Source organism: Agelaius tricolor, unplaced genomic scaffold (assembly GCF_023055355.1).
Source record: "Agelaius tricolor isolate 1412-34295 unplaced genomic scaffold, bAgeTri1.0.p SCAF_5, whole genome shotgun sequence".
Classification (NCBI taxonomy): domain Eukaryota; kingdom Metazoa; phylum Chordata; class Aves; order Passeriformes; family Icteridae; genus Agelaius; species Agelaius tricolor.
The window spans coordinates 17,941,063-17,966,555 of NW_027269265.1; the positions used below are offsets into that span (position 1 = coordinate 17,941,063).

The 25,493-nt window shown below is 35.3% G+C and overlaps 1 protein-coding gene across 7 annotated transcripts in view; it reads left to right on the forward strand.

Moving 5' to 3' along the window:
• Positions 1-25,493, forward strand: part of EML5 (EMAP like 5) — a 98,719-nt gene that overhangs the window by 36,979 nt on the left and 36,247 nt on the right. For 6 of the 7 annotated variants that reach the window (XR_011679146.1, XM_071426656.1, XM_071426657.1 and 3 more), the window contains exons 9-23: positions 654-910; positions 2,880-3,092; positions 3,989-4,156; positions 5,475-5,581; positions 5,905-6,023; positions 11,629-11,815; positions 13,566-13,671; positions 14,940-15,033; positions 16,873-16,973; positions 17,168-17,370; positions 18,470-18,581; positions 19,497-19,624; positions 21,310-21,451; positions 23,231-23,383; positions 24,218-24,349. Coding sequence is in view for 6 of the 7 variants with exons in the window: in XM_071426656.1 (XP_071282757.1) it covers positions 654-910; positions 2,880-3,092; positions 3,989-4,156; positions 5,475-5,581; positions 5,905-6,023; positions 11,629-11,815; positions 13,566-13,671; positions 14,940-15,033; positions 16,873-16,973; positions 17,168-17,370; positions 18,470-18,581; positions 19,497-19,624; positions 21,310-21,451; positions 23,231-23,383; positions 24,218-24,349 (2,222 nt within the window). In the remaining variant the exon portion in view is untranslated. The remainder of the gene's footprint in view (positions 1-653; positions 911-2,879; positions 3,093-3,988; positions 4,157-5,474; positions 5,582-5,904; positions 6,024-11,628; positions 11,816-13,565; positions 13,672-14,939; positions 15,034-16,872; positions 16,974-17,167; positions 17,371-18,469; positions 18,582-19,496; positions 19,625-21,309; positions 21,452-23,230; positions 23,384-24,217; positions 24,350-25,493) is intronic. The other variant, XM_071426655.1, reaches the window with a different exon arrangement.

Here is a 25,493-nt window from a genome sequence, read left to right on the forward strand (position 1 = left end):
CCGTGCACGTGGTCACTTGTGTTTTTGTTGTAAATTGTCGAGAGTATTCAGATTTTTTAAATGTGTGCTATGTATGTTCATGTTGTTCTATAACAACCCATTTGAAAAAGTATACTGGCCTATTTGCAGGGAATGGCAATCTTCTAGGAAATGTTTTACTTTAGGTTTTATATTTATGAATTATCCTTGAACTACTAAGAAATAAATTTTCATCACTTTGTAAATTGTTTCTACGTGTTGGAATTCTGCTGTCAGCACATCATGCATACAAAACAAGTACTGCCTTGTGCTGCTGTGATCCCACAGTTTTAAAGGGAAAATGAGATTTGTGTCTCATGTCAGTGAAGTTTTCTTCCATGGGTCAATAAAGATCTCATAATTTACTTGATGGAATTTTCTGGTGAACCCAGCTCGAACAGTTCCTTTTGTTCCCTGTCCTTCAGCCAAGTGAAGCACCTTCTTGTGTCACTGTTTCCTTCTTTTTTTTTCCCCATGAAGCCCTAACCAACTCTAAAAACAGCAGTGTTGTGGTTGCAAAGAGGACAGTTAGGTTCAATATATAATTTCACAATCTTGCTCGTTTTTTAGACTGGGAACTTGACAGTATGATGAGGCTCTTCTCTACTTATGACATGCTTTCTTTCATACTACAGAGATATGACTGAGGTTGTTCATATCAAAGACAGGAAAGAAGCTATTCATGAACTCAAATATTCTCCAGATGGGAATTTCTTAGCTGTTGGCTCCAATGACAGCTCTGTGGATATATATGGTGTTGTTCAGCGATACAAGAAAGTTGGGGAATGTATTGGATCCTTAAGCTTCATCACACATATGGATTGGTCCTCAGACAGTAAATACTTACAGACCAATGATGGCAATGGAAAGAGACTTTTTTACAGAATGCCAGGTAAGGTTCTGGGTTGCCTTCATGCTATTTGTTACTTATAACAGAAATAACATATAGTGGTTTTGTAAAAAAAAAAACCAAATGTAAATCCTGGTTCAAAGCATGGGGGTATAGATGAAGGGTTTTGTAAGTTCATAAGATTATTTGCCACATTTGAGTAAGTGCAGCATTTTTCTGTCAAAGTTCCTGAAATACTTTTATCCTTATATGTTTAGTCTTCTTTCCAATGTATATTTTTATACTAGAGATGCTGCCTTATAATTTATTTTGTTTCTCGAAAATAAATTTTTGCTCCCACTTTTTTAGAAGAATTAAAATGCAGCATTTAAATTAAATTTTGCAATAGCTTAATAGCTTTGTTCTTATAGAGCTTGGATAATAAATAAATTATTATTTTATTACACTGAATGGTTTTTAAAGTGTGTGGACTAATAGGTATGTTGCAGCTCAGAAGAGGCATTTGGTTGTCTAAAACTATGCAGCAGACTGAGGAATTCAATTTAAAAGAGCTTTTACAGTGAGGAACTTTGTGATAACCCTATTATTGCAAGTGTTTTCAAAACAGTTTTCTTGAAAACTTGACTGAAGTGTCCCACAGTCTTGAAATAATTTCTGTTAAGGTAGTTCCTTCTGTAGAGGACATGCACATAGTGCTACCTTAAAGCTTGAAATTGAAGTAGTCCTTTTTAGAATATGCCAGTGGCAGTATTTATCACAACGTTTTACTTCTGTCTGTTGCATACACTCTTTACATAATATTCTGTATTCTTTCCACTCATCTTTGTAGTATTTTTATTTGTAGTAACTGTGTATTATCACCACTTTTTATCTTGTCCCTTCATTCTTATACAGATTTATAAAGATTTATGCTTTGCTCTGTACATTATTCACAGATTCTTGGAGCTTTTTATGATTCTCTGCTGAAACATTCCATTCATTCTATGCCCAACTTTGATTCTGTGCATTGAATGCAGCAGAAGATGTGTAAGAAAAGATTGTGAGAATTTAATTAGACAGTAACAAATAGACACAGAATGAGCAATTTGAAGTTGTAAGACAGCTTTCAACCTGGAGTTTCTTCATATGTTAGAATGTGGGATTGTGAAACCTTGTTTATGAAAAAAAGTTTATCAAAGTCAGTGGAGTTAGAGGAATCTCCCATACATTTCAAAGTAATGATCAAATTGTGTAACACTTGAAATTCCACAATGAATTAAGGAACTTAGAGTTGTCTGGCACAAGACCTGCAGGACTTAGTTATGGATATAAACAGTATTGTTGATCACAGTTTACATGGGTTAGTGATTGAAAGGCTGAGAAGTGGATTGCTGTCCTGCTCACCTTCTGCAGGTGTGTGTTCAGTCTGACTCACAGCTTTCACCTTTGCTTTCACTGTTCCTGCATTGCTCCAGCCCTTGGCTTCTGGCCTTTCCAGAACACACAGAGCACACTATTTAATGGGCCTTTGGTCTGACTCAGTTCCTCACCTCTTACCTTGTGAGACTGGATCAATCTCACTACAGACAGAACTGGTGTGAAATAATGGAACAAGGATCTAAGCACAAAATAGGTGGTTTTAGTAATTTGCAGTGGCCAGATGTAAGTTTTTCAGTTCTTGCTCTAAATAATCCAAGTTTCTACAATCATTCAGCAACAGAATTTTTAATGAACTTTATCTTAGAATGTATGCATGTATAAACACTTAAAAAATAGCACAGCCTCAAGCAGATACCAAGAAATAATAAAAACTATAAAGTACCAAACTTGTGATCTTCTGTTAAATAGTCTTGAGAAGTCTTCTTACTGATATTGTCGGTCATAATAGGCAATACTAGATCAGGGCCATTTCAGAAGTTAGTTTTTAATTCTGTTGTACTTGGTTTCAATTTTTAGAGAGTTTTTAAAAATGTTGCATTCTTTAAAATTGCGTGAGCTAATATTGAGAAATGGCTCTTTATTTTTTGCTTAGGTGGAAAAGAAGTAACAAACAAGGAGGAATTGAAAGGCATTCAGTGGGCATCATGGACCTGTGTTTCTGGCCTTGAAGTTAATGGAATCTGGCCCAAATATTCTGATATAAATGATATAAATTCTGTGGATGCGAATTTTATTGGTCAAGTTATGGTTACAGCTGATGATTATGGAATAGTAAAGCTCTTTCGGTACCCATGTCTAAGAAAAGGTAGTGCCTTTTAAATTCAATTATATGCATATTTTAAAACTGTGACTATTCAAGAAAAATGTACTAGAAGACTGGAAAATGAAATGGTTTTCAATATCACTTTTTTCAAAAAGAGTTCAACAAAATGTGGGAATACCAGTCTTTAAAAACAGCACCCAAAACATTAATTTAAATACATAAAGGTTGAAGACATATCCTAAGACCTATCCATGCAGTTGTAGCCAGCATTAAAATTGAATGGTGTGGAGAATGAAGTTCTTCAAACAGCTCTGAAACAACGAAGCCTTTCTGATCTAAAAAGATTGCTTATAATGGAGTGCTGTTAGGAACTTAATTTCAGTAACTCATCCAATGACTGTGTTGTGGTTATGCAGCCATGAAAATGTTGACTGGATGTAGCTGTACTACTACTACCAGTTCTACTGCTAAACGTGGGAGGAGATGAATTGTCAGAAATGCTTAGCACTGACATTGTACATTGGGAACTTGTGCTACAAGCATGTATATGGGGGTGTTTTCATAGACTTAAATATACATGATTTAAATAACTGTATTTTTTTCAAAGTAGAAGTAATAATTTTACTTTGTAAAAAGTAAAATAAAATTATTACAGTGAAATTTTTTAAATCTCTGGTACACCTCATACGGCATTATCATATGTCTTCTGTTCTTGTGTTTGACTTGATTAAGTTATTATATTTTGGAACCTAAACTAAAAAATGTATCTTATACACACATTAAAATTTGTGAAAACTGCAAAAAAATGTTGCTATTGATTAAAATACCAATGTTTATTAAACACTACTTTTTCTATGGGTTCTTTAATATGATTTTATGGGGTGATTCTGAAACATTTACTTCACAAATATTGAGGGATATTTTTATTCTTGTTCTAGGAGCAAAGTTTAAAAAATATCTTGGTCATTCTGCTCATGTCACAAACGTCAGATGGTCTCATGATCACCAGTGGGTTGTCTCCATCGGGGGAGCTGATCACTCTGTCTTTCAGTGGAAGTTTGTTCCCGACCGCAAGCTGAAGGACACTCTTCATATAGCACCCCAAGGTAAGGAAATAACTGAAAGAAACACCGTAAAAGGGTGGAAGGCAGGGAGGCTAAAAGAGAAATAAAATTCTTTGGTGATGGTATTGAAATAAATATTCAAAATTGAGAGTCTGCTCAATTACAACAGTTGTTGTTCTTTAAACTTTGGAGGTGCCTGAAGCACCTGATAGAGTTGTCTAATATTTGCCAGTACCCTGTGGTCCTGGTTTGGCATTAACTGATCTTTGGTGAGGATTTAAAAAATCTGTGCACTGGCATTTGGCAATGGTCAAAGCATCACACCTGTGTGTTCAGCCTAGCAAGGGTATTAAAAACCTTCACTGCTGTGACCCTTTTACAAAGAAAAATTTTAAAAGTTCAAACATAGATAGGAATTTCTGAATTCTGTATATATATCACCCTTTACTAAATTGGCAACAACTGCATGCTCAATTGTCACTGGAAAAATACGGTTTTATACTAATTGTTTAAAATTTTGAAGTATTTAGATGATAGTGTAAGTATTATAGCTGATTTTTTTTTTTTTTTTAAGCAGAATATAGATGTTTAGTGTTTGGGAAAAAATGAAGATCATGTTTCCACTAGTGACTAATTAAACAGTTATTCTCATGTGGTTCCTAAAATCAAAACAGTTAACTGAGTGCCTCCCTTGGAAATTCCTAAAGGAATTTAGAGAATCATCTGGGGAAATGAGAATATAGTTACAATAAAATAGGCTGTTTCACCATTTAATTGCTCAGATCAGATGAATATGTATCAGTGTATATTTAGCATACAGGTAAATAAATACAGATGCAGGTCTGAACTTCTCAGTGAAAAATGCACAAGGAGACAGTAATAGGCTCTTCCTACATGTCAAACTTTGTGTCTACACTTTTTCTCTGCAGTCACAATAAATTTTTCCTCTTTCTTCCTATCTATAATTTTTTCCCTCCTCCTAACCTATTTGAAGAATTTCTACTTGCATCAGTGGCTCACTTTAACATAAGTTTCTCCTTGGACCCTTTGTTAATTTTGTGCAAGTCTTAGTTTCTGCTTTATACTGATTATTTAATTATCTTCTTTTTCCTTTCCTCCTACATTAAAGCTCATGAAATTATTTTAGTTAATGAAAACTAACTCACTCCAGCACCCAAAATTATTGTATTTATGGCTTATTTCCTATGTGGCAGCAGAATTGTTCTGGTCAATTATTAGCATGTTATGTTGTAGCTGATAAGCATTGATAATCAAATCAGAAACTTTAGGCTGTTAGCTTAAATTTTCTGGCTTGTAATTTAGGTTACTTAATTTTTTATTTCTGTTTTCTTGGTGACAGAGAGTCTGGTTGATTCTAATAGTGATGAATCAGATTCAGATCAGTCTGATGTTCCAGAGCTGGACTCTGAAATTGAGCAAGAGACACAGATCACCTATCGTCGACAGGTAAAGATTTTAGTTTTCATGGCAGTTGGAAGCTTCCTAGTGTTTATGTTGGTCATTTATGAAGACTGTTGTAATCTCAGGACTGAGGAGATGGCACGGGAACTGACCAAAACCTTTAGAAGTTTTCTTACCTCATGTATTCAAAAGAACAAGCTTATTAACATAGAATGATTAATTAATAATTACAACTAAGATATTAATAGTAACAGAAAAAAATTATTACATGTAATCCTAGAATGCAATTTACAACCAAGTTGCACTATATAGTCACCAGCTGTAGGTATTGGAGGGTTTTTTTCAGTTATGTATGCTTTTTCTTAAAGGTTTACAAAGAAGATCTACCTCAACTTAAAGAGCAATGCAAAGAAAAAAGAAAAAGTGCAGCTTCTAAGAGACGTGAGCGAGCCCCAGGGAACAGTATAAGACTACATTTTGTTCATGGGTATGCAAACTAGCATTCTTTAAAATATACAAGCAGACTGTTTGATTTTATAGACTGGTGTTTATAATTTAATAATCTGATTAAAGACTTTTATGCCTGTTGCTTTATGATTTGCTATTTTTATTTATATCTATAGAAATAAATTTAAGCAAAATAAATAGAAAGCTTTGATGCCAGCATAGTAATTCTACACATGAATTCTGAAGTGAATTTGAACTCAAACTTTAGCTGGTACTTATTGCTTGAATACAAGTGACTAAATAAAGTATTCAGTAATCTCACCCATACTTTTCACTATCTGGAAAGCAGTAGTTCTCTTTGATGTATGATTTTGATAGCTAGAACAGAAACTTCATGTAGTTGAAGATGACTGGGTTCTGGACAGTGGTGTTTCTAGCAGTGATTTATTTAAAAAAAGAAGTATAAACTGTTTGTACCTAGTTTGAAACAACTTACATGTTCCTTTCTTAATTTAGGAATTAAATGTAATTCTTAATAGGTCTAGTAAGTTTGTTAAAAATGAGTTTATTCTTTTTTTGGTGCTATTTTGAGACGCAGAATGACTTTTGGATGCATCCTTGAAATCTTACAATTTCATCTTTAGTATTAGTAGTTTTTCATAATTCTTCGTAAGTGAAGAATTTTTTATCAGAAAAAAGAAGTGGTGTTTTAAAGCAAACTGGTACTAGATGTTACTACATTAGAATAATGATCAGAAATATAAATTCTCTTGATATAAAGCAAAACCAAAACCTTTATTCAAGTAAGATGTTGCAAGTCAAGTTTTCCTTTCGAAAGATACCTCTTTGCAGGAAAACAGCTTCTTTTCAGATCTAACTAAATGCAGGGAGAAGTTACTGATACTGCCTTTATAATGGCACTTAAACAATTGTAGTAGTTTCCACATGCAATGCTTAATAAATTAATTGGCTAAGAATAGTTAATATTCAAATCAGAAACTTTGTCTGCAGAAGACATATAGTAGCTTTGAAAATTATGACAGCTGGGAAGCTTGGTACAGAGCTGGGGTTTTTTATTTCTCTTTTTGGTGCTTCCAAATTCTCAGTTGAAGATTTTTCTATCTGTAAAGAGAATGCATTAAGGTGGGTAGCTGCTGTATGTAGTCTCTAAAAGTTGGTCTAAGGATAAAACCAAATGATCCTGAAGAAGATGTAGCACAAGCAAGGGACCTGGATCTTTGGTATTATTGTTATTTCCTTCACAACAGAAGTGAAGCTTGACCAGAATATCCAGGAATGACCAGAAGTAGAATGTCCTGTTGAGTTCTGTCTGGTTACCCTATGGGCATCAAGAAAACTAATGAAGAATCCATGCTGAACAACAGATTTTTCTCAATGTCCAGGCTGTTAACTTTAAAGTGACCCACATCCAAGTGAGTAATAGGCATATTCTCTGATTCAGGAAGTCTGCTTTGCTTCATCTTTCTTTAGCTGCAATGGAAATGTCTTGGATGTTCCTTGAAAATGTAAGAAGTGGTGCTTTTTTTTTTAATTAGGGGAATCGGAAGCGCTTCTTCCTTTCTTGGTTTTTGAGCTTGTTGGTGTTGTGTTTTGAATTTGTCAACTGCCGTGAATGACAAACTTTTAAAAATCACTTGATAACTTGTAAGAAACCTCTTAAACCTCTGGTTACTTCCTGTTTTGGAAGGTAATAAAATTCAGAGTATGTGAGCCACATTCTGACTAACATGGATGAGGAAAGGACTTCTATTAAGAGGTTCAATTGTGTCTTTCTCTAAGAGATCTGATTCAGTCATGATCAGAAACACTTTGTTAAATTGGTGTACAAATTTGGCCTCTTTTTGATTATTCCTGTATGGTGGCTCAGAAACATGAACTATTCAGAAGAACCTTTTTCTTGGACTCAATACTTATTATGCTTTCTTTTTGCTGGCAGGAAATAAAGATGCACATGTAATACTCACGTCCCCTATTCTCTCAGAGCTATGCTGTTGAATTCACAAGAATGATTTTTTTATATTTTTGAATATTCATAGAATCATAGAATTATTTTTCAATATTCAAAGTATTTAAGCACAATCTAGTTTGAATTTCAGGATATTCAATAAACTAACCTTACCATAAGATCAAATTTGGTAGCAGTTTCAAGATGACATGGGAATGCTCTGTAAGGAGAGCCTTATAACATCTTGCATGGATTCCTACAAACACCTGCAAATAGCATCTGAAGGGAATAGCCTATGAGTGGGTCCTCTTGAGAAAACTACTGCTAGGCAGAATATTTTTTTTAAAAATTAGGTCTCCACCCTTGTACTAAAGACTCTGTTCTCAGTCATGTTCATTTTGATATTTGATTCTTCTAGAGATTTTGAGGGAGGATTGGACTACATGTGGAAGTTTCCCACATATATTTTGAGGAGTAACATGCAAATTTTGAAACTCTTACAGCATTAGACAAGCAATGGACCTTGACTCTTTTCCCAGAGAGGACAGTACTTGTGAAGTTGCCTGTTAGCTGGATATAGATGTGTAACTTTCAGATGTGGGTAGGGTTCAGCTTCAGGTTACAGAATTCACAGTGATGTTCCCAAAAGGAAATGGTTTTATGTGTATATCTAAACTTCCATCACAGTCATTGGAGATTCAGTCAGTAATCAGTGGAGCACAAGGAGTGATTTGGCTCAGGTAAAATGCAATGCTGGTGGTTGGCCAGCTGAGCAGCCCTGCAGGTCCAACTGACTCTTGACTACAACAGTGTTGATTAAAATGTAGGAGTTAATGTATCTAACAAACCTGTGAGCACCTATGTTTACATGTCTGAATCTCAAATTGAATGCAGCCCCTGCTATTCATGACTTTGGTAATAGCAATTTCTTTTCCCTGTGTAGCACTTAGGAAGCTACATCTTCTGATAGTTACTGTATCATTAACTTGAATCAATCCTGGATAATTAACTATGGCATTCTTATTTTTATTGTGCCCTGTTATATATTATTCTGTAACAACAATACAGAGCTTGCTTTCATTATTATTTAATTTATCGTTGCTAATAAAGATGCCTTGTAAATTTCTTTGGTTTGTTTTCTGCATGTGAATAAATTATTTCTCTTAATGCTTTTTTAGAGATTAGCTAGTAATCTCAGTTCTAAATTGGGTTAATAATATGGAGATGTAAGTATTTTGGAACAGTGTAGAATATTCTTAGGGAATGATCTTCTACATTGCAGTATGCTTTTCATTGCTGTTTAACCTAGTCCCATCACTTTCCCTCTGGTAAAAAGTACCTTTATTTTCAAGGAGTTAGTAAACTGGCCCAAATGTGTTTAATATGGTGACAGAGTCTTTGTTGGCACTAATTAAATTTTGGCAAATTATGTTGTATTTTAATTGTAAACGATTGTACTAATTTTTGTAATAACTAGAGGAATTTAACTAAAATTAACTGCTATCACAAGAAGTTATGAATAATAAGAACTATTTTCCTGCATCCTAGATACATTTTGGATATTTTGAGTAGTCCTGTGATACATGGCAGTAACGTACTCAGTTCCATTAGGTTTAATTTAGGGTATACAGGCAATTGTTCTGATGAGCTGGGAAAATGCTGAGTTTCTGGGTTGCGTGTAGGAGGACCTGAAACCCTTTTGCTGTCTTCACATCTTTTACTTTTATAGGTGACTGCTAAGCTAGCAAGAAATTCCTCAATGTCCAGTATTTCTTTCAGCATGCATATTTTCATAGATGTTGGTTTTTGTTGTTTGTTTGTGTTTTTAATATTTTCCTTTAGGGTGAATATTTGGCTTTGTTTTTTTTTTATTACTTTGTGCTCTCAAAGAAAATCTAGTATGTTTAGCAGAGCACAGTGCAGAGTGAAGCACAGGAAAATGATGTCTGAGCAATTATAGGTTCAGGTATCTTTTTTGGCACTGTGCCTGCCTTTATAATCCCTGCCCCTCACCGAGTGTTGTCATGTACTTAAAATGGTGATGTTACATACCATGATAGGTTTTTTTGTTTCCTTTTTTCATAGTTACTGTAGGTCATTGTATATTCTGTTCCTTAAAAACCTAGTGGCTGTATATCTAAGAAGGCTGCAAGCAGACAGCACTCTGGGTTAGGCAGAAATCAGCTTCCCAACATCTGCATGTGCTGCTGTGGGGGGAGGCTGTTAGTGAAGGATGCGGGTGGAGGGAGAAGAAAACAGGACTGAAGAGCCTGCAGTTGTACTCTGAGTCTAGGTTGTTGGTCACTTTGAGAAGAGCAGGGAGACATAGCTGAGCCTCAGATCAAATGTGAGGAGAGATTCTGCTAGAGACCTTGAAGGGAAAGTAACTCAGCAGACACCGAAAAGTTGCTGGACTAGGACCAAATCAGAAGTTAAGAGTCTGCTTGTGAATACCAGTCTAAACAGTGAGTTGAAGGGAGCCCTATTTAAATGCTTTAATTCTCTGCTATCACAGTTTTCACCAGTTTAAGAAGTTCACTTCTCTTTTTTTGTGATCTAATGAGACCCAGCTTTGGACTTCACAGTATGGCAGACAGTACAAAGCTGGGAGGAGAGGCTGACAGACCCAATGGCTGTGCTGCCATCTGGAGGGACCTGGGCAGGTTAGAACTGGGCAGGGAGGAATTTCATGATGAATATTGTATTTCAGGAACTTGCATCCTATTTTGGAATTCTCATTCCAAAATGAAATGCAAGTTTATGGAACACAATATTCTTCTTCTGGGGAGCAGTTGGCCTGGATTGTCTGCTGGTCTGTTTAAAAACTTTGTGTGGTGATCTTAGTAATTTTTTCTCTAATCACATACAATGACATAAATACCATTTTGTGTATTGTAGGTGAGCCAACTGAAATACATTATATTCAAATCTGTTCCAAGTATGTGCTCTGCTGTTTTCCAGTGATGCACAGATCTAATGTTTACAAACATGGATTTGGGGTGTTTGGAATATTCATTACACTGAAGTTGGTCAGCTGCCTTACAGATTCATTACTTCCCCAGTGCATATGGTTGCACTGTGTACATAAGGAAAGATGGATGTAACTTCATGGTCTTAGTCACACCTAGGAAGAAATGAGTGTACAGAGATAGTGTATACAGACCTTAGTTGGGAATTGGCCTACTCATGCCAGTTCCTGTATCACTACGACAGCAGAAAGTTCAGAAAAAGAAACTGTTCTATTAAAAAAGGCATTTTTTTCTCTTATCAAGTTTCCAGAAATGGTCATGTTTTGCTGCCTGATTTTTGAGCAGTAGGAAATAGCCAAAACTAATACTTTGGACATTCTTTACTTAACTACATGTTGCACGCCCAACTTCTCCATGTGGTTTGAAAAAATTGTTAGCTATTACTTTCTCTTGCAAACTAGCTGTGGAAAGTAACTATCAAGTGCCACTTTTAAACTAGTGCTTCTAGTACTGATGTCTGAGTAGTAAATTAGATTGATAAATTGATGTTCCTTTAAGAATGGGAAGTATATTCATAATTGTAAAACCCCAAAACAGGAATTGGTAAGTAACAGTGAGTTTTACACACACAAAATTCACCAGCATGACTTGATGTCAGTTTCAGTGTAGATGTTTATGGCTTTGGTGGACAAACCTTTTTGTTGCCTCAGTTACAGGGGCTATGACTGCCGGAGCAATCTGTTCTACACGCAGACGGGTGAGATCGTGTACCACGTGGCGGCACTGGGGGTGGTGTACAACCGGCAGCAGAACACGCAGCGCTTCTACCTGGGCCACGACGACGACATCCTCTGCCTTGCCATCCACCCCCTCAAGGACTACGTGGCAACAGGCCAGGTGGGATTCCTGTTTGTCCGCAATAACTATCTGCAGTTGTTACTACTGAATTTAGAAAGGTCTTGGGGAAAGAGTATCCAGTGTACATTTATTCAGATGAAGGACTGCATTTCTGTTGCAGATGGAATAGTGGTAAAAAATTGACACAGGAGTGTTTTTTACATTTATTTGTATCATGGTAAGAGTATAGTCTCCATAGTTTTTCTGAACATCATTTAAAACTAAGAACAGATTAATATTTTTTATTTGGCATTATGTTGCAGCTTCTTGACAAAAGGTAGAGGAAATGTGCAGATAAAATATATTTTTTTAACATCTGCTTTGTGAAGTTATCTATGCATTGCATTCATTTACTATTTTACAGTATGAAGTGAGCAGTTGTTGTTAGTCTGGCATTCCATTTAATGCATTATGTTTTTCATCATCACCTATACACAAACTGTGTACTGATTGTGCATACAACAAAGGAGTGTATGTTGCTTGAATTCATTTTATAATACTAATAATAGTTAATTTTATCTTTTGCTAGATAGTTATTTTGGATAAATTATTTTCACTCATGTTTTCAAACAAATAATTCTTCCGGTAAATATTTATACACTAGGACTTGAAGGTTTGAGCTGATATTTCATGGTTTCTTATTTATGCTTATCATTTTTATCATTGTTGCTCTTGTTATTGTATAATAAATTGGAAAATATATGAGCTGAATTTTTAACTAGAAATAAGCTTTTGTTTATTATGCTCCTGATTTCTATAAAAATGTTGAGATTAACGTAACTCTGTGGGTCAGTTAAGAAATTAGCCCTAAATATAAGAATTGAGTTGATTTAATTTTGGAGTAATAAAGGCTGTGAATAAAAATGTCCCTGAATTTACAATAACTTTTGCTGTCAGCAGAAAGATACACTCCATTATATACTACTTTATACATACACATTGCATATTGTTGTATACTATGTTACACGAGGAAACTATTAAAATTACATGAGGTAATGCAGTAATCAAATTCCTCATACCACCCTGGTTCAGAGCTTCCTGATAGTGGATGTTCTGAAAAGCTTTACAAATATTTCACGTTAATTTTGTGAAAAAAACAGAAATAGATCCTAGTTTTTTTCTGAGACTTAAATTAAAGAGAGTTTTGTTCTGGTTTTGCAACCCTTTTATTTGTGCAGTGTGGTGCAAAACCCTTGGAATTGCAAATAATCTTTTAAGTGCTGGCCAATAGTGCTTTTGTGCATAGTTGAAAATAATAAGTTATATTGCATTTCTTATTCTTACCAGGTTTGTTGCCTACACTAGTGCATTTCTGTGCCACAGGTGTCAGTGTATTAGAATCTGCCTTGTAATGACAGCAGGGAGCAGCAAAAGTCACCTTGATTTCTGAAACGTAGAGAAGCTGACATACTAGCAATAAAAATAGCCTTTTATTTTTAGACAGGGAATGATTGATGAAAAATTGATGGAGTAAATATGCTACAGTGCAATCAATGAAGAGCTTTTTTTTCTCCCCCCCACAGGAGGACTTTAGTTAATTGTGAATAATGTGCCTAAGTCAGCTGGGAAATGGTCTTTGGGAAGCAGCAAAAGGAATAATATTCTGCTGGCCAGACAACAGTAATACTAGGCAAATTCTATCACTGTAATTTTTTTTCAAATACTTTTGAAGTATTCTTAATACTTTTTAAACAACTGTGTGAAATAACTGAGAAATGAAAAAAATGGCTATGAATATGTATACTTTCAGGTTGGTCGAGATTCCTCAATACACATTTGGGATACAGAAACAATAAAGCCACTCTCAGTATTAAAGGGCTATCACCAGTATGGTGTTTGTGCTGTTGATTTTTCAGGTAATAAGTATTTATTTATTTATTTATTTATTTATTTATGTATTTACACTTTCCCTTTTCTGTGTGAAGATACAAGATAATCAGTTCTACTGAGAAACTGGGGGTTCCTTTACATTGCAAATTTTGTATTTAAAATGTTCTCAAGTGTTCAATGTCAAATAAGAGTTGCTGTGCTATAATGAACATTCATTAGGAAAACCTCCTTTGGAGTCTTGCACATAGGAAATGCAAGAACAGCTACTGTCCTGTTTAACAGCTGAGCTGAGCACTTCAGAATTTCTTTTGGTTGTATGAGGCAGGTGTACAGATCTGGAGTGTTGTGTCTGCTTTACAGCTGCGTAGGAACCTTTTTTGAGCAAATTGATCAGGTGTGCAATTTTTTCTTCTTTAAATGAAATCCTGAAAGCCATGTGGAAAGCACACTGAAACATTCAGGAAGTCCAGTCAGGGAGTTCTGTACAGAAACACAGGCTCTGTCTCCACTTTAAACTAACAGAAGAATATCAGTTAAATCCCTTGAGATTTTTACACCCCCTACATTGAATTCCTGTACCAATATTAAATTTCCTCTGCTCCACTAGCTTCTATTCATTCTTTAATTGTTTGGATTTCTTGGATAAAATCTCTGAACTCACAGCAACAATGTGTGATCACAAAGATGAATGGTTTGAGGTTTTTGATGCTTCTTACTTTGGTTTATCCTTTTTCGAGATATGAATGTCATTTCTCAAATTCTGGCATGGATATATAGCAATTCCAAAAATGGATACCTGTCAGAAAGTCATTGATCTAGAGTGAGCACAAACAGCTTGTTTATTGAAAGTTTATGTGGAATATATGTCAAAACTTTTCCAAGACTTCATAGTACTACTAAGTTTAAGGGCATTTCACAAATTTGATGGTATGGCTTCAGTGCTTTCCTGTTCAGAAATGAACAGAGATTTTCAGAGTGAACATGAAATTTTCACAAGAACAACCTGTAGTGAATGTTTTTGTGCAACTATGTCAACAGCTAACAGAACAAGGGATTTAATATCAACAGAGAGCTTCTAAGTTCTAATTTGAGACAGGATAATTTAAAGTGCTACGCTTCATCCAAGTTTAAAAGCAAATGGATAAAAAAACATGCCTCTAAAAACATCATCTGCTTATTTACTTGTTTGTAAATTCTTATTATATTTGTGAAGTTATAATATTTTTCATATGGTTTCTTATTATTGCAACATAGTTATCTATCTACTCTCTTAATAATAAATGTATTATTCTAGCGGATGGGAAACGATTGGCTTCTGTTGGCATAGATGATAATCACACTATTGTACTCTGGGACTGGAAAAAAGGAGAAAAGCTTTCAGCAGTAAGGTAGGAATTTAACTATGTTTTAAACTCTGTACCTAGATTTACTATCAAATGTCAGTAAGAAAAATATATTTATTAAAAAATAAGAGTTCTCTAATAAATTAGCAGTTTCTATTACATACGTGATGCAGGCAATAACGTTTATGTAATGTTAAAAACTTTCTGTGGAAGAAGTAAATGAAGGTCTGATAGGCAACCAGAACTATTACAGTGGCTGCTCACCTGGTGAGGGAAGATGGCACAGGAGACATTGCTGTGTTCTGAAATATTTTCTTTAAAACTCTATGCATTTGTGTTTGCCCTCTTAAAGGTGGTGATATATGGCATGTTCAGATCTTTTTCTTCAGAGGTCACACCTTTCTTGGAATAGTCATTTGCAGTTGTTTTGCAAAGGTCTTTTTTCTTCAGGGTTCTTTCCATTTTCTTTCTGGGTCCTGACCAGCCTAATCTAACTTTGAAGTCAGCTCTATTTTGAACAGGAAATTGGTCTAAGTAGTATACAAAGGTTAAATATTTCAAAAGTTTCTTTGTGTCAGCGCAGATTATTTAATACATGTTTATTAAATTGTTTTAATCTACAAGATAGAATTCTATTTCTAAGTTTGATTAATGTTATTTAAACCTTTGACTTTTTCTTTTCTCCTAAGGATCTATTGCTTTAAATAAAGCAGTGGTGTGAGTGGGTTTTGTCCCATTCTATCTGGATCCAGTGCTTATACTCTAAACGTTGTTCTAGGTAGATTTTAAAAAGATGTATTACTCTCTGCAGTACAGCTAAAAAAGTGTCAACTTCCCTTTCATCCATTATTGCTCTTTAATTTAATTGACACTCATTTTATTTTTAAACACATGTTGAATTTCTTATCCACTAAAGAATGAAAATTCTGAATAGATGATGTAGATAAAGAAGGATATTCCGTTCCCAGTTACTTGTCAAAAGCCCAGGCAGCTTGGCTTCTCTGAAGATATTTATCTGCCTTTCACCTAATTTTTTTTTCAATTCTCCCACCCACAAATTGAAGGAATTGATTAGAATTTTTGAGAGCAGCATCTGTACTTTGAAGACGACTGTGAGTTTGGAAAGAAACTGTTTAATGCATTCAGCCACTAGTTCATCTAGTGGTCTGAAAGGACAGGAAATAAAAGATTATTGCCCCTTTTGAACAAGGAGCAAAAATTAGGGATTGGGTGCTCTTCTGCATTTTAAGTAAAGAAAAACAATCTATAAGCATTGCTTTGCATAGATGGCAAACATAGTTGAAAGCTGCTTTTCAAAATGTGGGACTGAAGCAAAGCATTAGTTTTATAGAAGCTAGTAAGAAATCTAAAACATAAGAGGTCTTGATGTTTTTAGAACTAACTGTAATTTCCATCAAAGATGTAATAGCAGCATAATTTTTTTTCTAAAAAACCAGAAAAAAATCAGCTAAATGGTGAATGACAATGGCAGTTTGTTTCCAAGATAAACAAACTTAAAATAAGATTTTTGACTTCACTCCTTTAAGTATCATTATGAGCCATCAAAGATCTAAATTCCTTATACCCAAACTTAATGCAAATACATTTTGTTTTGCAAAGAAAATGCCTCCTTGTGCCTCTTTGAAGTCACATAATTACTCATCTGCCTAGGAAACTGAAAAGTAATGAAAATAGAACAGGACACAGTATGTTGTTTCTTTTGTTTTCTACTTCCTCATTATAAACTATTAGTAATGATTTGAAAATAAATGTTAGCAAGATAGAGCAGGTATACATAAAAATAAAACAAAAAACTGCTCCCAACCCTATTTAAAAATATTATGAGTTACACTTATATTTAAATGATTTTGCTTTGCATTTCAGGGGAAGCAAAGATAAGATTTTTGTTGTTAAGATTAATCCTTACATGCCTGATAAATTGATTACAGTTGGAATTAAACACATGAAATTCTGGAGGAGAGCAGGTAAGAACACTTTTCAGAATTAGAACATATTCTGTTACCAACAGTATAACTATTTACTATAGTATTAAATCTCAATTTTTTGGGGAGCATGGGTGGACTAAAAGAAAAGGACTTGTTGCTGTGGGTATGGTTATATAGTTCTTGTGCTATAGTTGCAAGCAGATGTCTAATGGCTTGTTTTTGGTCTGAACCAGGAGGAGGACTAATTGGGAGAAAGGGCTGCATAGGTGCATTGGGAAGAACTGACACAATGATGTGTGCAGTGTATGGCTGGACAGAAGAGATGGCGTTCTCAGGAACCTCCACGGGGGATGTGTGTATTTGGAGAGATGTGTTTCTCATAAAAACTGTCAAAGCACATGATGGTCCTGTGTTCAGCATGCACGCATTGGAAAAAGTAAATAAACTGCTCATTGCTTTTTTTAATGTCTGGACAAAGAGTCTATGATAAAGCCAAACCTTTCCCACAACCAGGAATCCATGTCCTTATTTTCATTACAGAAAAGCCTTGCGTGGTCCCGATTCAAAGTAGTGTTTTATGCAGTAGTGCAAAATAGTGTTTATGCAGTTTCTTATTATGTAGCATGCTGTTTCTCAAACCCTTGTGGCCAGTGACATCTTAGTAATTTTCATAAGCTCTTACTAAAGAAATAGCAGGAATTGATTTAAGCATCAGTATGTTCAATGGAATGTGTGAGCTTGTGAGAGAGATTATGCTTGTACTATTTTGTAGTGTAATTACTGTCTACCAATAGATAAATTCAGTCTGTAAATCATTAAGTACTTTCTCCAGATTCTTGGCTTCTTTTTAGCCCAGGAAAGCCTTTAAGCATGTACTTAAATATGGATGAGTGTTCCAGTTAGATTATTTTTTGTCTTTAATGTTGTGTGTCTTTAATGTTATGTTGGTGTTTTGCTGTGTTAGACCAAGTCACTCCACCTCCTAATATTTGCATTTCAGAAAAGTAGCATTGGACAACACATGTTATTCATACTACAAGAGCTGAGTGCTCCAAAGGAAAGAACAAATGATTTCAGTATTAACCATACCTGTTGCTTTGTTAAATACCTGTATATAATTTTTAAAGACAGGATGGCACAAATGTGCATATATTTTAAAAATATAAGCATTAATCAAATTTTTGCAGTACTAAGTCTTGTTTCGAGTAATAAGAAGAAATGCCAAAGGGATATGGAGGCTAAATATCAGGGAAAAACACTATAATATGTTGGTTCTTATTTTTCTAGAAGGGTAGAAGCATACAGGTTAGAACTTCTAAATCCAAGCCGGTGTACATGCACTGTACAGAACTGTGCTGCCTTCATCAGGAAGAGAAATCACTCATTCTGTTGCTCCTGTTCCTTTCATCTCTAACATCTGTAGCTCTGTGCATTAAAGTGTTGTATAGTCCATTTCAGTATTGGCAGAAATCACTGAAAAAGTAAGGAAATACAATAATCAAATATAACCAGTGATCTTTATTTCTTTTCCCCAGGGATTTGTCACTGGAGGAAAGGATGGGGTAGTGGCTCTCTGGGATGATACCTTTGAACGCTGTCTCAAAACCTATGCCATCAAAAGGGCTGCTCTTGCACCTGGATCCAAAGGTAACACAGACTTTATCCCATGTTTTGTTCTATTTTTAAAGTACTTTCTTCAGAAATCTTTGCAAAATTGCTTTCCAAGTAAGAGGCAATCCACATTTGACATTATGAATACTAAAATAAATTTTTTTAAGCTTCATTGATTCTAAGTAAGTAATTTTTCTGTTGGGAGTAGAGTTGTGTGTTGTAGGGTCAGTTTGCACATTTGGTGGGTGCAGGTCATAATACTTAGTTTACTATTAGCCTAAATTAATTGGTCTAGCTGTAAGTTTCTTATCATCCAGGTGTTTCTTGCTTTGTTTTGTTTTTATTAAAGTGGGAAGCAAAAAGCCTCTTATATTTCTGATCATTAAGTATCTTACCTTATCTTTTTTGTTTCCGAGAAAGGAAGGAATTCAGAATTATGCTTAGTTTTGCAAGGTATTAGTAGCTAATTTTCTGTAAATGCATATGTCTTTTGAAATAATTAAAGAACATTTTCATTCCTATTTTTCCCATTTCTACCACTTATTCTTGATCTTAATGCTAATTTACAGTTCCCTGTGTTTTCATTCTGGCTAGTTTTTTCTCTTCCATCTCCTTCCCTTAAAATTATGTTCGCTAGGTTCTAAAGTAGATGATTTGAGGATTTGTGTCTCATTCTCATAGCTTGTTTACAAGAAGCTAGAATTGGAGGTACCATAATTGGAGGCAAATAGTGTTGTAATTGATAACTAACATGCACAGAGTCAGGCCTATTAAACTTCTTGATGTATTGCTGATCCCTCACAAATTAATCCAGACATTGTTTTGTGCAAGAACGTTTTCTGCAGTAAGAGAGTAGATTTTTCTACAGTGAGAATGTAATGTGCATAAGTGTGAAAAATCCTCTTTAAGGTATAGTTAAGAATCCTATCTTCTAACATTTTAATGTTCTAGGTCTCCTCTTAGAAGATAATCCTTCTATACGTGCCATATCATTAGGACATGGTCATATTCTAGTGGGCACAAAGAATGGTGAAATATTGGAGGTGGATAAGAGTGGACCAATAACTCTGCTGGTTCAGGTATGTGTTAAATAGCAGTCAAATATGTCATACCACTAGCATGATTTTATTTCTCAAGTAAAGACTTGTGCAATAAGAAGCACTTTAACTACTAATGAAGTCAGTGAGTTACTATCACTTTTAGTTAGACTATACCAGTATGACTCCTTAATGAGCAAGACAGAACATAGAATTTCATTAATAGTTTGTTCAATGGGTTTATCCTTCCAAACAGACCAAGATCATAGATCTGTTTTGGAAAAATAAGAAAAGTGTCTGAAATAGTAGATCTTCCTCCAAATTCCTTATTAACTTCTCTTGAGTGCTAAATAAAAGTTGTCTCCTTGTCATTTGTTTTGAGATTTTACTTGTAATTATGTAAAAATAACTTGTCATACCAAGCAACTGCATTTTTAAAAGATTGACTACTAAACAGATTTTTACATTGCATCAACATATTTTTTTATTTCACAGTTAAGTAAAAATCTCTGGACTCTCTCCTTTCTGAGTGGCCAGTGCAATACATGAAGAACTGTATTTTTTAAAAGAAAATGTTAGAACCTAAGATAAAGAAAAAAACTTGTTCACAGAATAGTTTGGGTTGGAAGGGACCTTTAAAGGTCATCTTGTCCAAGCCCCCTGCAGTAAGCAAGGACATTTTCAAATAGATCAGATTGTTCAGAGCCCCATCCAATCTGACCTTGGGTCTGGGGATGGGGCATCTGCAACATCTCTGGGCAAGCACTTCCAGTTTTACTGCCCTCGTCATAAAAAATTTCTTTCTTCTATCTAGTCTGAATCTACCCTCTTCTACTTTAAACCCATTACCTCTTGTCCTGTCACCTTACTAAACCTAACTAAAAAGTGGTTTAGTATTATTTCTCATAAGCCCCCTTTAAGAGGCTGCAACAAGACCTCCCTTCTCTTCTCTAGACTGAGCACCCCCTCCTCTCTCAGCCTGACTTCATAAGAGAGGTGCTCCAGCCCTTTCACCCTTTCTGTGGCCCTCTTCTGGAGCCATTCCAACAGGGCCATGTTCTCCTGTGCTGAGGACTCCAGAGACAGACACAGTACTGGGTCTGACCAGAGTGGGTTAGAAGGGCAGAATCACCTCCCTTGAGCTGCTGCTCAGTTTCTTTTAATGCAGCCTGGGATACAGTTTGCTTTCTGGGTTGCAAGAGCACAGTGCCAGCTCATGTCCTGTTTGTTGCCCACCAAAACCTCAAAGTTCTCATCAGGGCTGCTCTAAGTCCATTCTCTGCCCAGCCTGTGTTTGTGCTTGGGATTGCCCTGACCCACATGCAGGACCTTGCACTTGGCCCTGTTGGGCTCCATGGCACGGGTCCCCCTGCCAGCCTGCCCAGGGCCCCCTGGATGGGATGCCCTCCCTGCAGCCTGCTGGGCACCCCACTCACTCACCCCACAGCACCCACATAGTGCCATCTGCACACCTGCTGAGGGTGCACTCAGTCCCACTGCCTGTGACATTGACTTGTGTGTGAGGATTATTTTGCAGAAGCCTTCTGTAATACAAATTACTATAGTTTTGCACAAGTAGAAGAGTGAATTTTTTCAGGCATTCTATGGTTTTATTCAGATATTTATTATCCTCTAAATAATGCATATTCTTTCTCTCTTTTTTTTTTTTTTAATTTTCATATTTCAATTTAAATTAAAAAGAAATCAAATTCATTGTGTTTTTTCAGGGTCACATGGAGGGGGAAGTTTGGGGTCTAGCTACTCATCCTCATTTACCTATTTGTGCCACTGTAAGTGATGACAAAACCTTAAGAATATGGGATTTATCTCCTAGCCATTGTATGTTAGCTGTTCGCAAATTGAAAAAGGGTAAGATGCTTAGTATGAAAAAATATTTACTGATGCAATTGAAATTTACAAGCATTATGAATGTTTTGAAAGCAGGACTTGAGAGCAGAATAAATTCCTTTCTTTGCTCAAATTATTTTATTAATGCTATGTTCACTAGTTATGTAGCCCTTAAGCTAATGAATCTGCACAAAAAATTCTGTGTAGTGCTGTTCTGAAGATTATTTGCAATTGCAATTATTTAAGTCAGTGAATTAACAACAAAATTGAGTCAATTACATAAATGCTATGTTGCTATGTTGCTTATAATATTCCAAGGCTTTTTTTGAGACTTTGAATCTAGAATTTTTTGGAAGAAATGTTTGGAATAAATGTTTGTAATTTTCTTTGTGAATGTTTGAAGGATCTGGAATGTCAAGTAAAGAGAAATCATGAAATTTTTACTTGTTGTTTAGGTTATAAATAAATTCTATTTTGACAGATGGAAAATCTGTTTTAAGTGACATCATATAAGGTGATTTTTTCAGGATTAGATGAGACTGGCCCTGACAAGCTTGTAGCTCTATTTATGCTTTGCTAGATAAAAGAATACAGTGGGCTTTATCTGTTTGGCATTCAGCAATGCAGTTTGATTCAAACATAATGGGAAGCTTAATTGAAGATTATTTAGATTGACAAAGTAAATGTAGAAGAGTTACAAGCTCACATAAGCAGGGATTAAACAAGAAAGTTTCTAGTGGGTGAACTCTGCTCAAGTCTTAAAGCTGCTATTTCTTAACATGTTTAAGAGTACTTTTGGCAAAAAAAAAAATCTCTGATGAGTATTTGCTGATGAGACACATTTTGAGATATTTTGGGAATCTTAAAAAGTTCCTGTGTACTGTACAGAAAAAGATCTATGCTTCTGCAGACTGAGTAATGGAATTGAAATAAAACTTGTTAATGATAAAAGGCAGATCCAGTGACTGTAAGAAAAATGTCTGTGTAGGTCAGGAGTATTTTAAAGAGCAGAAGGCTCAGGATGTTGTTGAATGCAGGGTGACAATGACATGGGATAGTGAGGTATTTTCCCCAAGATATAGAGCAGTATTCATATAAATTACAAGACAAAAATCAGGATATTTTTGATGTGCATTTCTCATCTGTGTTCAGCTGAATACAATTAAACTAAAAGTTGAGAATGGAGGAAGGAACTACAGGATAATGAATGCAAAGCCTTGTAATGAAGGCACCTAAGTAAAACATTGCTGTCTACAGTTTATTCAGATGAACAAGTAGTAGGGGAAAATATGTATGTTAACAGAAAATTCTGGCATGAAAATAAATCTATATAGGTTGACCATACACAAACCTAAATTGGAAATTAAACTGTTTTTCAAACAACACTGGCATGTTTCTTGGAGGGATTCTCTGACTTAGTGTCTTATTGTTTGTGAGGGCAAATGACTGAGTTCTGTGAATCCAGAGGGTCTTTTCCAGCTCCTTATCAGAGCAAATCGTAACAAACAGCAGCACCAGATACAAGGAAGGAGATCAAGTTAGAAATATACAGACAACAGTGATTAATCTGTATTTCTAATGTAGAATAGATATCAATTAATATGCAAATTCTAACATTCTGGGCCTGTGTACCTGTTCGTGTGCTGTCACAGCTTGGAAATTATGTTGGCAGCATCTGGAAAACTTCCTTGGAAGTTTTCTGGGATAAGAATAGCTTTCCTTTACTAATGGAAAGATAGATCTGAAAGAAGGATAATGCACTGTAAATGTATCTGAATGCAATTTCTTTATTTCTCATAGGAGGCAGATGTTGCTGCTTTTCTCCTGATGGAAAAGCATTAGCTGTTGGTCTCAATGATGGAAGTTTTTTGATAGTTAATGCAGATACCCTGGAGGATTTGGTCTCTTTCCAGCACAGGAAAGATGTTATTTCAGAAATCAGATTTTCTCCTGGTGAGTGATTTCTTTTTTAAATGAAAATTTTATTACCAAGGTTGTTCAAGTAAGATTTATCACATTTAAGAGATAAAAGTAGTGAAGATTTGTAGTATTTTTCGATGTAAAAAATAGGTCAGTAAAACTAATACTAACATTTTAAAAAATAAGACCAAGGTGTGAAGTCCTGTGTTGCTTGTTTAAGGATGAGATTATTGGAATAGGTTTGCCTATAGTAACCTCCTGAGTACAGGAGCCAGTTTGAAATTGTGAATAATCAGCAGCTCCCTAGGATTACTCTTTATGACCTGCATAAGTTTGGCACATCACTGATGTTAGTCTTATCTAATAAGAATAGTTGAAACTGATGTGTCAGAAACATCTTGCAACTTTTTTTTTCTTATTTTTCCCCCCTTAGCATTCTCAGTGAGGCTAGGTTTTTTTTCCCAACATTATAGCTCATATTTTAGGGACTCAAAATGCATAGCCTACTTTAATTAAAATACTCATCTGTTGGAGAAATTTGATGCAAATACTGATACCAATTCCCCTACAACATTACTTTCTGGTTCCCTAAGGCTTATCATTGTCTGAATTAAATTGTCTGAACCATAAATACTTAAAATTTCAGCAAATGGTTTTTATTGTTTGAAAATGTAATGATACATAGTTTTATGTTTCATGCTGATTATGTGTTATGAAAATCAGTTTGTCAGAGAATATGTGTAAATTAGTAAGCTGATGTCAAAGACTTCAAAGTTGCATATGGCTAAATTCTAGAATTTACTTGTGTTTAATACGAAGAGCACTAAAATTTTTTGAAAATATTTTGTGTTTACTGATGTGTTTTAGGGGCTGGAAAGTACTTAGCTGTGGCATCCTGTGACAACTTTGTAGATATTTACAATGTAATGAGCAGTAAAAGAGTAGGAATCTGCAAGGGAGCCTCCAGCTATATCACACACATGGACTGGGACATAAGAGGTAAGAAGCATTCATTGTAAACATGTACTGGAAGACTGATTACATTATAGACTAATAAAGTGCATGTATAGTATGGATTTGTGGTATCACTGGCAGATTTGATTTTTCAGCTTATGAGTATGCTCTCACAGCATCTGAATAAATATTAAACCCATGATTTTTACTGCCACATACATATTTAGAAGTGGTGCAATTTGAAGTAAAATGGTTTGTCTCTATAGATTGGTTTGTTTGGATTTTTAAAAAATCTTTCCTGTTTATCATTTGACTTCACAAGGGCACTTAGAACAAGGGAGAAGGGCCTTAAGCTGAAGGAGGGTATGTTTAGATTAGATATTAGGAAAAACTTCGTTACTGTAAGTGTGCTGAGGCACTGGAAATGGCTGCTCAGAGAGGTTGTGGATGCCCCATCCCTGAAGGTAGTCAGGGCCAGGCTGGATGGGTCTCTGAGCAACCTGGTCTAGTGGCAGGGGGTGGAACTAGATGGTCTCTAAGGTCCCATCCAACCCCAAACATTCTGTGATTCTATGTTTCTACTCCTTTAATAATACACTGTACAATGGGGTTGGATGTACAGCTCGGGAATACACATCCTTGTCACACAGAGCAGAAAGACTGGATTTCCTGTGTTCCAGGTTATTAATATATGATAAATGAAAATACTAAATTTAGTCCTGCTTCATTAAAAAGCAAGGCTGTGCAATTGGGTGATCTATTTGTTCATGTTCTTATTCCTCTACATAATAACTTCTGAAACAGTCTGATTGATTTTGAAGGAGTGTTGTAAGTTAGATTCCTGTGAGGATTTTGAAAAGGAAGAGGACAGAAACATTGGTGAGAATTTCCCTCAGAAATGAAGTTGTATAAAGGTGTAAAGTCACCTGCTTGGGATCAGCTGCTGGCCAGGCAACATCTGTGCTTCTCCATCCCAACAGCATCAACAGCCAGTAATCATAAACAAGCTTTGAATTACACCCAGTACATTTTGTCTACCATCTGATGGGACAGCCATAATAAGGAGAGAAAAGTGATGCATTAGTACAATTTTCAAAGAGAGGAGAAAGGGTTGTGAATTTCAGGGGTCAAAGGACTTAGATTTCTTTGTAAGACCATACTTCCAGATCCGTTATTTATGTATGCAGTT